General features: G+C 37.2%; 1 protein-coding gene across 3 annotated transcripts in view; it reads right to left on the bottom strand.

Annotated features, from left to right (window-relative positions):
• Positions 1-16,014, bottom strand: part of Ubr3 (ubiquitin protein ligase E3 component n-recognin 3) — a 141,597-nt gene that overhangs the window by 83,587 nt on the left and 41,996 nt on the right. For all 3 annotated transcript variants that reach the window (XM_013345877.2, XM_026778748.1, XM_013345878.2), the window contains exons 10-18: positions 15,576-15,709; positions 8,052-8,138; positions 5,618-5,683; positions 5,436-5,525; positions 4,623-4,751; positions 3,986-4,038; positions 3,737-3,870; positions 3,322-3,407; positions 2,227-2,368 (exon numbers count right to left, since the gene is read on the bottom strand). In XM_013345877.2, the coding sequence (XP_013201331.1) occupies positions 2,227-2,368; positions 3,322-3,407; positions 3,737-3,870; positions 3,986-4,038; positions 4,623-4,751; positions 5,436-5,525; positions 5,618-5,683; positions 8,052-8,138; positions 15,576-15,709 (921 nt within the window). The remainder of the gene's footprint in view (positions 1-2,226; positions 2,369-3,321; positions 3,408-3,736; positions 3,871-3,985; positions 4,039-4,622; positions 4,752-5,435; positions 5,526-5,617; positions 5,684-8,051; positions 8,139-15,575; positions 15,710-16,014) is intronic.

Below are 16,014 nucleotides of genomic sequence, written 5' to 3'. Positions count from 1 at the left end.
GAGGAGAAGAAGAAGAAGAAGAAGAAGAAGAAGAAGAAGAAGAAGAAGAAGAAGAAGAAGAAGAAGAAGAAGAAGAAGAAGAAGAAGAGGAGGAAGAGATATTATGTAAATATATTTTAATTTCAAAATGGTTTAAATTGAAAATAAATACTAAAATATGAGCTGAGAATAATTTTAGAAACCGTGTATGTCTCACTAGTTTGGATGGTTTTTCTGCTCTCCACTCCAGACAGAGTTTAAGCTTATTTCACTCTCCAGCACAGGAAACTGTTGGCAGCACTCCCTCGTCTGCCCTGGACTTTACTGTGCACAACAACTACCACAGAGCTTGTCTATCAAGTAGTTCCCAGATTTTGCCCAGAAAGATTCTGGTGAAAGCAGAGAGAAAATGGGGCGTGGGGTGAGCCTGGTGTACCTCATAAAGCATCGCACCATACAGGAAGGCTAGTCCATTCCTAAGTTCTTCTCAACTTCTGAAACAATGTGCTCTTTACATAATAAAGACATACTCCGCTTCTCTTTATTGGGATCATATTCCACCCGGACACTGGATTATTACTTCTACTTATGAATGCCACAGGAAATAACACATAAGGCTTTTCTTCTAGCCTTTGCTAAATGTAGTACATGCTATATGTAACTTCAAAATGCATACTGAATAAAATAATGCTGAGGAGGTCAAAGAATACAAACTTAAACCCCTTTTCTTGTTTTTTAAAGAGCAGTAATTGCTTTTTTTTAAAGATTTATTTATTATATGCACAGTATTCTGCCAGTATGTATCCCTGCATGCCAGAAGAGAGCACCAGATCTCATTACAGATGGTTGTGAACCACCATATGGTTGCTGAGAATTTAACTCAGGACCTCTGGAAGAGCCATTTCTTCAGTTCCAACCCCTTCAAATTTTTAATGTGAAAACCAGTGTTTTTTTTCTATTAAGACCTCTCTACCAATCAAAATCCCACCTAATTTTCACTCTTGTCAATCAAATCATATAAAAACATAAGAGGAAACCTTTAGAAAATCAACCACGTAAGGAAAAGACTTCCGTGAATTTAAACTTATTATGCTGAAAGGACCATCAGCATCCTATACAGACTTTACCTGTCTCAGGTTTAAAGTTAGTGAGCTCAGCATTATGGGAAATGCCTTGAATCCCAGCACATGGGAGACAGAGGAAGTAGATCTCTATGAGTTTGAGGTCAGTCTGGTGGATACAGCAAGTTCCAGGTCAGCGAAAGTTACATAGTAAGACTTTGTTTTGTTTTTTTAAAAAAAAAAAAAAATTCAACAGGGGCTGGTGAGATGGCTCAGCAGTTAAGAGCTCTGGCTGCCCTTCCAGAGGACCCAGGTTCAATTCTTAGCACCCACCTGGCAGCTCACACTGTCTGTAACTCAAGTTCCAGCTCTGACATCCTCATACCAATGCACATAAAATAAAGTTAAATAATTTAAAAAAAATCAATAACATAAATGAATAAATATAATGAAAACTGCTTCAAATTAAATTTAAAAAGATACCTTCTTTCTTATATAATTTATGGTTCATTTATGTTAGTGGTCACTTACAGAATGAACTAGATCTCGCTAAGGCTGTTTTTGTAACTTAATCATTTTAGAAGATCACAATATAGCATAAATACTTTCTGTTGTTGTTTGAGACAGGGTATCTTTATTATGTAGCCCTGGTTATCCTGGAACTAGCTATGTAGACTGGGCAGCCTTGAATTCATAGAGATCCACCAGCCTCTCCCTCCTAAATGGAAGGAATACCACTGTTAAATATAAAAAAAACATGCACTTATAAGAAATCTGGCAGAAGAATATCAAACCTGAATTAATAAAAGGTTACTATGTTAGGGGTAAAGTCAGTAAAGTTCTTGTTTTAGAGAACAAGGATCTGAGTTCTACCCGAGAACACACATGAAAAGGCCAGGTGGCATGCACTTCCAACCCCAGAGCTAAGGAGGTGAGGACAGGCACATCTCTGGGGCCCTCGACCAACAATCAATCAGCCTGTGAAGTGAGATCCGGTTTCACTGAGAGCTGTTGCAAAGAACAAGGTGAACAGCTGGAGGAACAAACAACACATTCAAAGCTGACCTCTGGCTCCATGAATACACACACCCATACAAACATGCATGCACACTAAATAAGTAAATACACAAAAAGCATTTTCTTTCAGTGTACACAGGGAAGAATTTATTTACATGTGTAAACATACCTTTAGGAGTATACATGCCTTGTTGCATAGAGCCTCCAGGTTCAAAAACAGGAGCCTTAAAATCAGCTACAGTAGATAAAACTGATTCAAAGCTGTAACTTCCAGGAATAATGCCACTTTTGGGGTTGGGATTTTCTGGGATATGATGCATTTGTCAAGAAAAAACAATGACTAGGACAAGCTTCAAAATCTGCAAATTACTCCTAATTTACCAAAATAGAAAATGACTAGCCATAATGTATAAGGTTGGCCACAAGAGGGCCACATAATCGATCAGTATTAACTTCATTATGATGTCTTTTTCAATCATTTAAATCTAGGAGCTAGTTAATAAACTATACAGTGAAGTAGTCCCAAGTATACTTTCCCCTGAATAAATTCATCAAACTACATCGAATGAGAGGGAAAACAATTTTAATTATTTCCATTTTCATCAATGCATAAATATGCTGCACCCTTCTTCAGAAATCCAGAAAAAGCAGGGCAGTGGTAGCACACACATTTAATCCCAATACTCAGGAGGCAGAGGCAGGTGGATTTGTATGAGTTCGAGGCCAACCTGGTCTACAGAGCAAGTTTCAGGACTGTAAGAGCTACATAGAGAAACCCTGTCTCAAAAACCCACTACTAAACAATGAGTTCAACACCAAGTAGGCAGAGGATAATCCATAAATTTGAAAATTCAAGACCCAATTCTAACAAAAATCTTCAGGATGTTTAAAGCCCCAGTGGTAATTATAAAGACTCTCTCTAAGCTCTATGCATCCCAGGTTGGCTACATAAGGAAAAAAGACATAGGTTCCATTTACAAAATGCTCAGCTTCTTCTCCCTAATGCTGTTTTAGAGGATTGGGTCCTGTGTCCAGAACTATCAGTTCTGAGGTCAACATGAAGTCTAAAAAATCTTCCCGAGAGACAGTAAGAGACAAACGCTTACCACCTGCCCACACATATCCTTCAGCAAACAACGGAGATTTTTCTCCTCTTTTTTTTTCATATTTTCAAGTTTAAAAAAAAATCTTTAAAAATTGAGACATTTTTAATCCATAAAAGTAATTTTTACCACAAGCACAAAATTACAGTTTTAAAGGATATGAGGTCAAGCAAAGAGCTATGTGTCCTGTCATTCATACACAGCTGGGCCACCATCTCTGCCCTGAGAATCTCATCATCAGACATTCCTAAAATTATTAAAAACAGAATTAATCTATATAGAGATGCATTATAAAAAATTCATCACATATTTTATTATAATGATCTATAAAATGTGGAATGCCTTAAGATACAGAGTAACAACTACAAAGCCCAAATCGAACTGCAGTTTCACTGCCTTGATATTGCTGTTCCTGTAAGCAAAGAACTTTTTAAAGATTATGCTAAACCATGTGTGAATTGTACATGTCAAGATTTTAAAGGTATGTTTAAATATATCCACATCCATAAATCCGATACTAACAGAGGATTAGGGAAGAGAAGGAAACAGTCATTAATATCACAATTCATGGTTTACCTAAGTGTAAGCGAAGACTCAGAAGAATCACAAGGAAGGTGAGTGCGCCCTCCAGCATGGACCGCTCATGCTCCACATCAAGTACGGTATTGTGGTGCTGGGAAGCCATGGTCAGTAAGTCCACCACCTTAAATCTAGAAGAAGAAATATTGTAAAAATATTGTAAAAAATTCATTTTTAGAGAATAAAACAAAATTAAGTTCAATTCCCAATACCTCCTAATACCTATCTTACTATACATCCGCTTACCTTTCAAAGACAGACGATATAAAGTAATCTGGATCAAGTCTAGAAGCACAGACCTTTAAAACACAAGGAAAACTTTATTTCTCACATTTGGTGTTGCTTCTTAGATTAGTCATGTTTTTAAATTTTCTGTTTTCTTCTACAAGCCATAAGACACACAAAACAGAAAAGGCATCGAGGCCTAATAAAGATACTAATGATAGCTGGGGATCCCTAACTCCTCAACAGTAGGAAAATCCATGTCCACCCAGTTCATCTAACTCACGTGTGAATACAGTGTCTCCCAAGCCCTCAATGAATCTAAGGCTGCATGCGACACAATTAGGTATAGCACCTACACTGCAAAGCCTGCCAGAACTATTTAAACGCCTTCCTCCATTCTATCTGGTCTTTCCTACGGAAACCCTCAGAACAGTGCTTGCCTGGGCTTTCTCCAGCCTCCTGCTTCTGCCTCTTAACTAAAACGTGATGCTTCCCTTGTGGTCCCTGGTACAGCATCCTTCCTTTGGGAAATTGAAGTAACATATTCTTTTCTCAACAAACTAATTTCTCCCATCATCACTGTTACTTCCGTGAATTAAGATACCAAGCACATCAAGGCACTTATAAAGCACAACATCTGAATATCAAGGTGGCTCACCTGTAATAAATAAATGTCTGGATCAATCATGGAATTGCAGAAATGAGACTGGACATAGGTCATGGCTTGTCCTTTGATTTGCAGACCATTTCGTACCCACATGTTGCTATGAATTTCAGCAAGACTAGCCTAACAAAAAGTGAATTAAAAATATATCATCTAAATTCAGTAAAATTATATTGTATCAAGCAATTATTTAAAATGTTGACTTAATCATAATTTGAGCTTAGCATTCTGTCCAACATTATTCAGTTTAAATACACTTTTTCATTTGCTTGTTTTAGTTTTGCTTTTATATTTAGGATAGGGTCTCACTATATAGCCTAGGCTGACCACAAATTCACTATGCTCTTCAGGTTGGCCACTCTCTGTTCCACTATGTAGGTTTATTTTTAAATATCCAAACTAATGACTATATTTTATATAGCTCTCATCACTGAAATTTAAGAATGAGCTAATTTTTCACTAAGGCTTCTGGATACATTTATAGTAACTTGACTAAAATCTTTTTTGAGAATTCAGTACTTATTTTTCATTCTATTTTTCCTTCAATTCTTGCCTTACAAAATATACAAATAATGCTTAAAGAATGACCACAAAACAAATCTAATTGGTTAAAGTCGATGAATACACTCTATTTTGGCTCGAAATTCAACCGAAAAAAATCTCATAAATAACTGGAACTAAAATCAAACCTCAGATTAGAAACTGTTCTTATTCTATTAGAACTTAATTCTTCATGTCAGCATCAACTAAAAGAGGACGAGACTACAAGAACTCCCATTCACAGTGGTCTAGAAGCCGCATACATACCTGAATCTGGAGGGGATGAATCATTAGTTTCATTAACATCTCCTGATCCGGCAAAAGGGAATCCAAATCTAATTCTTGACATTTCACAGCCTAAAAAATCCATGATTAGAACATTAGTAATTCAATATTCTCCCCAAATTACAAACAACACCAACAGAAGAATGTGTTACTGACAGTCTCACCTTGCTTAAAAACATTGCATAATAACGATGCAGTGGCAGGTGAAATGTGACCTGGTTAGGTGCTGGCTGGAGTAAACAAAGCACACAAGTCAAAGAATGTTTAGCACAAGTTCCAAGGCTTTAACATTGTGGACAGAGTCCCACCTAGATTAACTCGTACACTCGTTTTTAATCAGCACTTAAAACCTTAGATCTTTGAAAAGAACATCTCAGCAATAACTTCTGAAGTTACAAATACCAAATTAGAATCAGTTCTTTGGTGTTAAAATGTAAGTTTGACCTCATCACTATTTATGTAGCTATAAAAATACAGACAGATGAAGATATATCTATATCCCTATCTACACTCCTACTGCTTAGTTAACCCCAGGAAGAAGGAAAGTCCACAGCATGAACACAACTACACCCAATTCTTGCTTTCTAAACACTTTTCTCCACTAGAAATCACCAGACAGCCTTACAAACGTTGACTCCATGAAAGGAATGGGAACTATACAATAAGTCTAAAACATCTGAAGGGACACAGAGCACGGACATGGACACAGAAACCAACTTGAAGGGGTTCTCACTGGTATCAATTTCGATACAACTATCTGAAACAATCTGAGCATCAAACAGATAGAGCACTCTGAGTAAAACAGAAATCATGAACCCCTACCATATAAAAATAGGTTAGTGAACTGAAAACTGAATAAGAACATAGAAATTTTTGCATAGTTTCAAGGTGTATCCTCACAAAAGATCTTATTACAGTGAGAAAAAGAACTTCATGTTGACGCAGCCCAGCAGCCATCACACTGAGTGCGTGATCACAGTGAAAAGCACTGGGAGAGACACGTCACAGACCATCAGACTAGACACAGTGAAAGCCTCCCACAGTCTTTCTGGGATGTTCCTGGAAATATATATATAATCTGAATTTAATCGTGAGGCAAATCTAAACTGAGGCTACTACACTGCAAGATAACTAACCTTTTATTTATTTATTTATTTATTTATTTATTTATTTATTTATTTTATTTATTTTGTATTTTTGAGGGATGACAACTAATCTATGCCTTTCGAACTGCCACTCTCTGGAAAGATAAAGAAACATTAAGTGTTTCAGAAAGAGATCTGAGATATGGTAACAAAATTCACCAAGTGACTGAACCCCAAGAGGAGCATCAGTGAGAACTGGAGAGACAGTAAAATGTACATGAGAACTGTACTCCAGCTCCCCAGAACTCAGGTCAAAAATGTCAGGTATCCTGCTACTTCCCTATAATCCCAGCACTGGGAAGAGAAGAGGAAGGCAGATCCTAGAGCTATCCAATCAGGCTGGCCTACTTGGTGAGTAGCCTGACAATGAGATCTTGTCTCAAAAACAAGGTGGACAGCTCCTAAGGAATGACACTCAAACTTGATTGTGACATCCACAGGCATTTGTGTGATTTGCATGTATGTATGTATGTGCGCGCACACACACATGCACGCACGCACACACAAAATATATATATCAACTACTAAGACAAATTAGGTGAATATTCTAACTTACAGTGAGTGCATATTAAAGCTTTGAGTAGAAATGGGGATAGAATCAGTAGCTTGGATTTCAGAAAAGAAAGTTCTTTGTATTCCTAACTTTTCTAAATTTTTTACCGTATTAAAATATTTTTCAGAAAAACAAACTATATATGAAGATGCCCATGACTTTTGTACGCTAAACTAATTTTAAAAAAGAATTCACCACCTTTACACACACGCACAACTGGAGTCCTACCTGTACAAGGCTAAACCTTAAATTGGGGAGTTGGGCAATTGGGGAGCACTGTCTGGTCTTTCTTGTGCATTGTGTGTTCTGAGCTACTTCTAATAAAAGGAGTGACTTCTTCAATGCCAACAGAATGTGCCCTGTGCCAGCTCTGTTCATCATTAATAAAACACACCTTGGTTCCAGCTCATTCTTCCATTCTCTATCAAGAACACTGCTCAAATAATAAAGCTGGAATACACTTTTCATTAACTTCTTCTGCCCCATTCACATTTATGTCAACACTTTTAGTTCTTCAACTGAAGCTAATTTTGTCTCCTGAGAAATGACACATATAAACTTAAAATGGAAAAACTATGTTTCTGTCCTTAGGATATAAGCAAACACAATTAAGGTACTCTGCAATTTCCAAAATGTCAGTCAAAGGACTAGCCATCCCTTTTCCATTCCAATTCTTCTACTCTAAACCCCATAAAAAATACCCATAATTTTCATTGTTAAATGAAATCTAATACTTTTTCCTTAAATGCTTTTATATATGCCAAAAAACACCCACACCCAGACAGGCTAGAGATGGAGTTCAGTAGTGTGGCACTTGTCTAGCGTGCACAGAGTCCTGGATTCAATCCCCAGCACAACAAAATTTTAAGCATTTTTTATACAAAATATACATAAACATACCTCATCTACAAAGTTAATAGCATCAAACCAATCCTGAAGTGCTTCAAGGCAGTACCTTACAACATTTCGGGTATACTCTTGAGTTTCCTTTAAAACAAAAAAAAGTTACAAAATTTCATAGTACATAACATGCATATTTTCAACATTAAATTACATGTAATAATAATTATAAGCATTGCATATATAATGGTAAAATGTGTATATTTTCAAGATAACCTATATTTTCTGTTTCAAGAAACCATTCTTTCATAAACTAAAAGTAGAAACCAATGACAATTATGTAAATTACCGAATACAACGTGCTGCCTTCTATATATTCTTGAAATTGAAGCAAAGTTGGCAAAAAACTTTAAATAAATTAAATGCAGGTTCTATTTCAATGGCTCCCCCAAAATATTACAAATTCATTGCTATTATTACTATTACTCAATAAAGTCTCTTTGTAGATGATGAAAAAGTACTAGACAGAAAAAATGGTAATGTCTAAAAGTCACCAGAAAATGGTTAAAGAGCAATTTTCAATGGCTACTACAGACAATAAAAAGAAGGCTACAATATATATGTACTAGAATTAGCCTGTAATATCTTGGTTTGGAAGAAGAAATGGTGTGAGCCATTTAAAGCATGAGAACTGTGAAAAGCAATTACAATGTCTTATAATAAAATGGATCCACTCAGTTAAGTTTTAAGTTAAATGAAAATGTAACTCTAAAGAAGGCTCTTGTTTAAAAAAAGAACTACATATGCAAGGACTGGAATAAAAATCTTCCCCCTCCTCTCCAAAAGTATGTGTAGTTCCCGGAAGATACTGGGAGGTCAGAATTGGAAAGTAAATGGTTATTTTGGGGGACAAGAATGTTCTATATTTGGTGTAGTGTGGTTGCACAACTTTGAAAATACACTATTAACAACTGAATTTTAAAATTAAAATGGCTAGAACAGCAAATTTAACTAAACTAAAACCATTATGAAATGTACTTCAGGAAGCAATGTATAGCATAAACATGCATGAAGCATCTAAGTCAAGTGGCTCAACCTCCACAGCTACCTATATAAACCACCATGCCTTCAAAACCAGGCAATTCTTACATTCCTTCCTTTCTTTTCCTGAGACAGAGTCTCACGTATCCCAGGCTGGCTTTGAACTCCTGAACCTCTGCATCCACCACACCACACTCCCCATTCAGTCTTCATTTCTCCTTTACCTTGCTCTTCTCCACGTCCTGTCACTTCTTCCATGACATTATCAATAGGTCCTCGCCTATTTTGCTGCCACCATCCAGTCCAAACATCACTTATCTGGTCACCTTGCCAACAGTCTCACTCTGTCCCAACCTATCCTGTATAAGATTTATCTTTATAAAAATATTATCTTACACATTCTGCTCCCCCTCTCACTGAAAAAAATTTAATGACACTTACAAGTTAATAATAAATAATCTGTCTTAAACTAAAATGGAAGTTAATTCATGTATAAAGAAACTCTGAAGGTCCAGAAAGAAGATGGTTCCGTAGGTAAAGGCAATGGCCACCAAGCCTGACCGAGTTCACCACCCAGGACTCAAATCGTGGAAGAAGAGAACTAACTCCTGTGGTGCACTCGAACACATTCAACCCCTCCAACAATCAGCCAATCGGTCAATCAAAAATAGATAAAGTGTGAAATAAGGTTTATTTTTCAAGAAAAAGAAACTTTGAAAACCAAATATGCCACTTTCAAAGTCTGAACAGACTGTTACATGAGTGTCTAAACAACAAAACTTTACCACAGAACAACTTAGCCAAAGGCACCAAGAGTGCTTCTGAAGATGGCCTATTAATTCCATTTCCAACCGTAGTGTATTTCAACACTGTGCTCAGTTCTCTTCTCCACCTCCCACCTACATTCCCCACCTTAGTGTACATACTGATTGATATTCATCATTTTATAACCTGCTAAAAGCAACTTTAATTCTGTCTGAATTTCTCCATAAGATGGGCATAATGCAACCTACCTCCCAGTAGTCATGAAGATACAAGTGAAATTATACGTATAAGATGCTCTATGTCTGTCTAGCACTAGGTCTCATTAGCAAGTAGTGGTATGTGCCAAGAATCAAGGAGAGATTCATTGAATCTGCAGTAACCAAATATGCCACTAGATGGAAGCAATTATACAAAGACAATAAATCATATAAACCATAACTTGTTTAATTTTTAATCCTTTATTTTTATATTTTATAATGGAGAATGTAGATAAAAATGGATGCTTAACTTTAAATAGAATTGTTTGTTCTAGTTTCAATTTCTAAAAACTGTCAGGACTGATAAAAACAGCTCTGGCCATTCTCACTGAAAAAATAACAACAATTTGGTAAAAAGCACTGGTTCTGAAATCAGAGAGACATGCTTTCAGATTCAGCTTCTACTTGTAGCTGGGCGAACCAAGAAAGTTGTCTAATCTCTGAAGGAAAGGGCTAATACTTCCTAAGAGATGTTCTGAGGGTTGGGTGAAAGTATTTATTATAGAGTGCCTAGCACAGCATCTGGTATCATCTTGATGCTCATCAGGAAAACACCTCTCTAGAAACTGGATGCTTCTTTAACTGGAAAGTCACTCTCTGGGTTACTTCAAAGACTACAAAATAAATTCAACAGGACTGTTTTCTCTGTCTTCTATACCTCTTAGATTAAGGGAATACTTATATCTAGATAAGCATAATATGATTCTGGCCTTCAGAAACAAAAAATAAAGCATTGCTTAGAACCAATGATTTATCACAGACATAAATATAATTCCAGCTTCACAATCCAAATTCACCCTAAGCAAAACTGACCAAATAACCTGCCTAAAACTTTCGCCTCCGTGGGTCAGTGTATCTTCCTGCATCACTGCGCTGTTGACAAGGCACCTCCTTCTTCTGTGTCTCCTCCTCTCCCTTCTCTCCTCATGGCTCACATCTCCTCTCCCGTCTTGATCCCACTCTCTGCAGTACTAAACACGATCTACATGCCAAAGGACTTAGAGCTCCTAGCCTCAGTCCAGGTCTGTCCTGCCAGCGTGAGCCACACAGCAGCTGTCTTCTCAGACATGTCACACGCACCTCTAAAACTAACTCAGCCCCTCCTTCTGTACACATTATCTGACAGTCAAGTCTTCTCAACAAAAACAGACATCACCAAGTCTATTATGTCTCTAAAATACATTTTGAATATTCAAAATATGTATCTTGAATATGACAATTTCATGTTTATGCTTATGATCTCATGTTTAAGCTACTATTGTGACATCATTTAAATTAACTTGAATTCATTTATAGAGTAAAATGTGACATTTTGGTGCAAGTGTACACAATGAATGATTATATAAAGGTATCGACAATCCTCTCAGATGCTTATCTTTTTTATTTCTTAAGATTTACTTTTTAGCCAAGCGGTGGTAGCACACGCCTTTAATCCCAGCACTCGGGAGGCAGAGGCAGGCGGATCTCTGTGAGTTCAAGACCAGCCTGGTCTACAAGAGCTAGTTTCAGGACAGGCTCCAAAGCCACAGAGAAACCCTGTCTCGAAAAACCAAAAAAACAAAAAAAAAAAAAGATTTTTTTAAATTATTTTTAGTTATGTATAGGTGTGACTGCATGTAAGTTCAGGTGCCCAGAAGCATTAGATTCCCCTGGATTTTTAACTACAGATGTTGCTAGCTGCCTGATGTGAGTGGTGGGAACAAAACTCAGGTCTTCTAGAAAAGCAAGTGCTCTTAACCACTGATTCCTTTGGTCAAAAGGAGGAGGAGGAAGAGGAAGAAGAGAAGGAAGAGAAAAAAAGAGAAATGGTATTTTGTGGGTTTTTTAATAACGAGAGCATTCAAAATCTATTCTTTTAGAGAATTTGAAATAGTGAGGCAGGCCCAGAGCGATAGCTCATCATGTAAAGTCGCATGTTTGATCTCTGGACCCATATGGTAAAGGAGAGCATCAATTCCAGCACACTGCCCTCTGACCCTCACATGTGAGCCATAGGATGTGCATGCCCTGTTTATACTAAGTTTAAAAATTTGACAAATTTTTAAAAAGAAAAATGTGCAAATGTTAAAACAAGCCCCCCCCCCCCAAAAAAAGTTTGAAATATACACTTTATTAATGTTGATCACCATGCTAAGCTTCAAATCTCAAAAACATTCCTTTGGTCAGTTTTAAGCCTTGTAATCATTGGTCAAAATCTTCCCTTTCCCAAGTTCCCTCACGATCAGTTTCCAGAGGGCATCGTTCTCCTCACCTCTACAGGTGCTTTTAAGAATCATAAGTGAAATATCCATGAAATTAGCTCATCAAAACATGTTAATTAATCTGTCTGTTCCTAATCGTGGGTGTATTGTGTGTTTCTGCACCGCATGTTCTAGACAAGAGCTCCACCACCATGCTACATCCTCCTCTACATAGTCTTTTATATAGAAACCTGATAGCAAACTGTTTTAAAATATTCATAGACTACTCTTTAATTAAACCCAGGACTCTGCAAAGTATCTACAAGAACCTGAACTGCAATCTGACCCCTCTCTCCAGTGAAGCATGTCTACTCTTGTAGTCTAGACACCAATTCCCATCCAAACACTTTTCCCATCTGCTTCTCCACAACCACCACTAACCGACCCTCTTTATTCTTCACACAGCTGGTTCCTTCATATTCTTTTTTTCAGAAAGGCCTTCTCTAATTTTCAGATTTAACATGCTTTTCTCTCTCACAAAAACAGTGTTACTTTGCCACAGAGCATAATAACAAAGTAAATTCATATGTTTACGCTGTGTTCATGAAAATAACAACCATGTCTATCTGGTTCAATACCAAAATACCTAAAATATAGTGTCTAACACAGACCAGCATTTAACAAAGGTTTTCGAGTAAATGACCAACAAACAGTTCTTAAATAAATGCTACAGCTTGAGTCTTACAAACTTTTTCAAAAGTTAACCCTAAACCGGGCGGTGGTGGTGCACACCTTTAATCCCAGCACTTGGGAGGCAGAGGCAGGTGGATCTCTGTGAGTTCGAGACCAGCCTGGTCTACAGAGCTAGTTCCAGGACAGGCTCCAAAACCACAGAGAAACCCTGTCTCAAAAAACAAAACAAAACAAAAAAATTAGAATTGCTACTCAGATTCATTTGCATATCAAATCAATCAAAGCCTCTAACAGTGGGGCTTAGGAATGTATTCTTTTTTGTTTGTGGGTTTGTTTCTTGGAGGATTTGTTTATTTTTACTTCCCAGATAACTTTCTGTGAAAGAAAATCACTGGGCCAAGGAAAGAGAATGAGAAAGTGTTGAGGGCACAGAGGTCCTTGTACTTACAGAGAAGCACTTAGAGAGCCAGGAATGTTAATCACATAGAGATGTCTCCTCAATGGAGAGGATAAAATCAAATACCCGTGATCTGTCCAGAAAGCTGAGTGGATTTTGTTAACAACCTGGTGACCTTTTTGCTATCTGTGGAGGCAGACCTCTCCCTAATTCCCAGAATAGTTATCCCAGACTCTTCCCTCCCTAGACCATTACCCATCACTAGGGGAGATGTCACATGTATTTTATGGCCTGCTGACCTCTCTGCTATTGGTCAGAGACCACACTAGATTCTAGACCATACTAGCTACCGAACCCACCCTCGCATTCACACGTACTTTGTAAAAGAGTCTCTATGTGGTCACACCTTAAGCTTTATTGTGTACCTGGAATTGAACTGATTGGACTCATAATTGTCTGAAAACCTTTTCCCAAATAATCCTGTTTTAAATATGCTGACAGTGAATCACCTGATTCATTCAATGACCGCCTGATGTCTGATCCAAGTTGATGAAGTCAATTTGTACTGCGTTTTCATTCTTATTTCTTTGTGGGGTTGTTTCCCTGTATGGTACCTGCAGGGCTAGCCTTAACCAAAGCTTGAAAACTAAGAAAGGAACAAGCATGGGCACAGCAGGAGGTGGTGCAAGAGGACAAGTCCACAGCTAAGTTAAGGCAGCTGTAGTCGAACTTAAATCATTAATGATAGAGTAAATGGCATGAAGAACACAAATGAAATGCAGTGTGGATAGCGATTATTCTGAAACTGTCATGGTGTGCACATCTGTAGTCCCAGCACTTGGGAGGCCAGGGTGAGAGGATCATGAGTTTGAGACTCAACAGTGAGAATGTACATCAAAATAAAAACAAAATCTAATGAAGCAGGGTAACTGAGGTTTGTCTTTGCTTTTTAAAACATATAAAAGCCTGGATTTTTATTTAACACATAAGTCCCTAGCACTAAATATATACATAGTCATTCATTTATAATCTTTGTCTCCCACACACACACATGGTTATTAGAGATTTGAGACATTTCACATGCCTATAAAATCGACATGACTAGCATGATGCTTTGAACTTTGAACTACACTAAGTTCTAAGAAACTGAATTAAAACCACAGAGAAACCCTGTCTCGAAAAACCAAAAAAAAAAAAAAAAAACTACTAAAAGAAACATGAACTTAAAGGATAGAAAGAAACCTCATTATTACCTAGGAAAAGCTCACCTCACTGTCCCATTTTTGTTTCGTTTTGTTGTGTTACATTTGTAAAGGGATTTAAGACAAAAAAAAAAAAAAGACACAAATCTCAAAAAGATGTTCATGGGTTGACCTAGTCACCCCATATAAAGAGAAACCAGAAACTAAAACAATGAGCTTTAAAATATTCCCAATGTACGATGCTACCTATGCAAGGAGTGCTGGCGCACGCCTTTAATCCCAGCACTCAGGAGGCACAGGCAGGCGGATCTCTGTGAGTGCCAGGCCAGCCTGGGCTACATAGCAAGCTCCTGACTACTCAATGATATGTAGTGAGACCTGTAGAATGTTCACTGATACAGGCTAATGGGTTGAGCATCATGGGGTTTTATATCAAAATCTTCATGCAATCCTTAGTTTAATAGATTTAGAGGAGTCGTTCTGATTAATAAAGACCCATCAAACTAATGACTAAGTATATATAAAAAACAACTGAAAGTTGTATAAAACTATTTTGTGCTTAGAACCTTAAAATTAGAAACTTTAAGCCAGTCATGATAGCACACACCTAGAATGCCAGCACGTGCACAACTGAAGTGAAAGGACTGAAAACTCAAGACCAGCTTGTTAGACAAACTGAGTTCAAGGCCAGCCTGAGCTATATAGCAAAACTCTGTATAAAATGATAAACTTTTTTTGAAGACCATCTTTATCTTTGGAAAGACACAAAGTATTAGCTAGGGACAGTTAAAACAAACCAATAATGCTAAAGGTGGAGTATTATGAAGTTTCAACAACTGTTCCAAATAGGGGCAGCTGGGGAGGTCTGGTGATATAAATGAATTTCAATATGCCCAAGAATAAAATATATTGTTTCAGATAAGCTTTCACAAAGATGAATTCAACTTGAAATAGAACTAAACACTACACATTAAATATATTTGCAGGTGTGTTTTCTTTCTTAAGTTATTTTTAAAATGCAGAAATTAATAAAAATACTTAAAACATACCCTAACTTTACAATGTGATAAAAGTCCCCACATCGGCTGTGCACAGGCTTCAAGCTCAGCAGCAAATGCAGCATAGTATGTCTGAGACTCAAACTCCACATGCTCATTGAGTTCTCGCTTGTTCAAGTTCATACCTTGTAAAGAATAAAGCACACATGGACTTTGTCAAGTAGACACAAGTATACAGATTAAAATCAAACATTTCCCTATACTCAATATGCTTTAATCAAGTAGTCCCAATTAATTAATTATAAAACATATAAGTTTATAATGAAATACAAAAACAGCTAGTGCTTTTTCTTAGAATTTTACAAACTAACATTGATAAGAAACTTTGTAAATAGCTCAGCAGTGGTGGCCCACGCCTTTAATCCCAGCACTCGGGAGGCAGAGGCAGGCGGATCTCTGTGAGTTCGAGGCCAGCCTGGTGCTCAAGAGC

This window comes from Microtus ochrogaster, chromosome 4, assembly GCF_000317375.1.
Source record: "Microtus ochrogaster isolate Prairie Vole_2 chromosome 4, MicOch1.0, whole genome shotgun sequence".
NCBI lineage: Eukaryota > Metazoa > Chordata > Mammalia > Rodentia > Cricetidae > Microtus > Microtus ochrogaster.
Note: the sequence above shows the minus strand (reverse complement) of the source record. Positions and strands in the feature narration are given on the sequence as shown.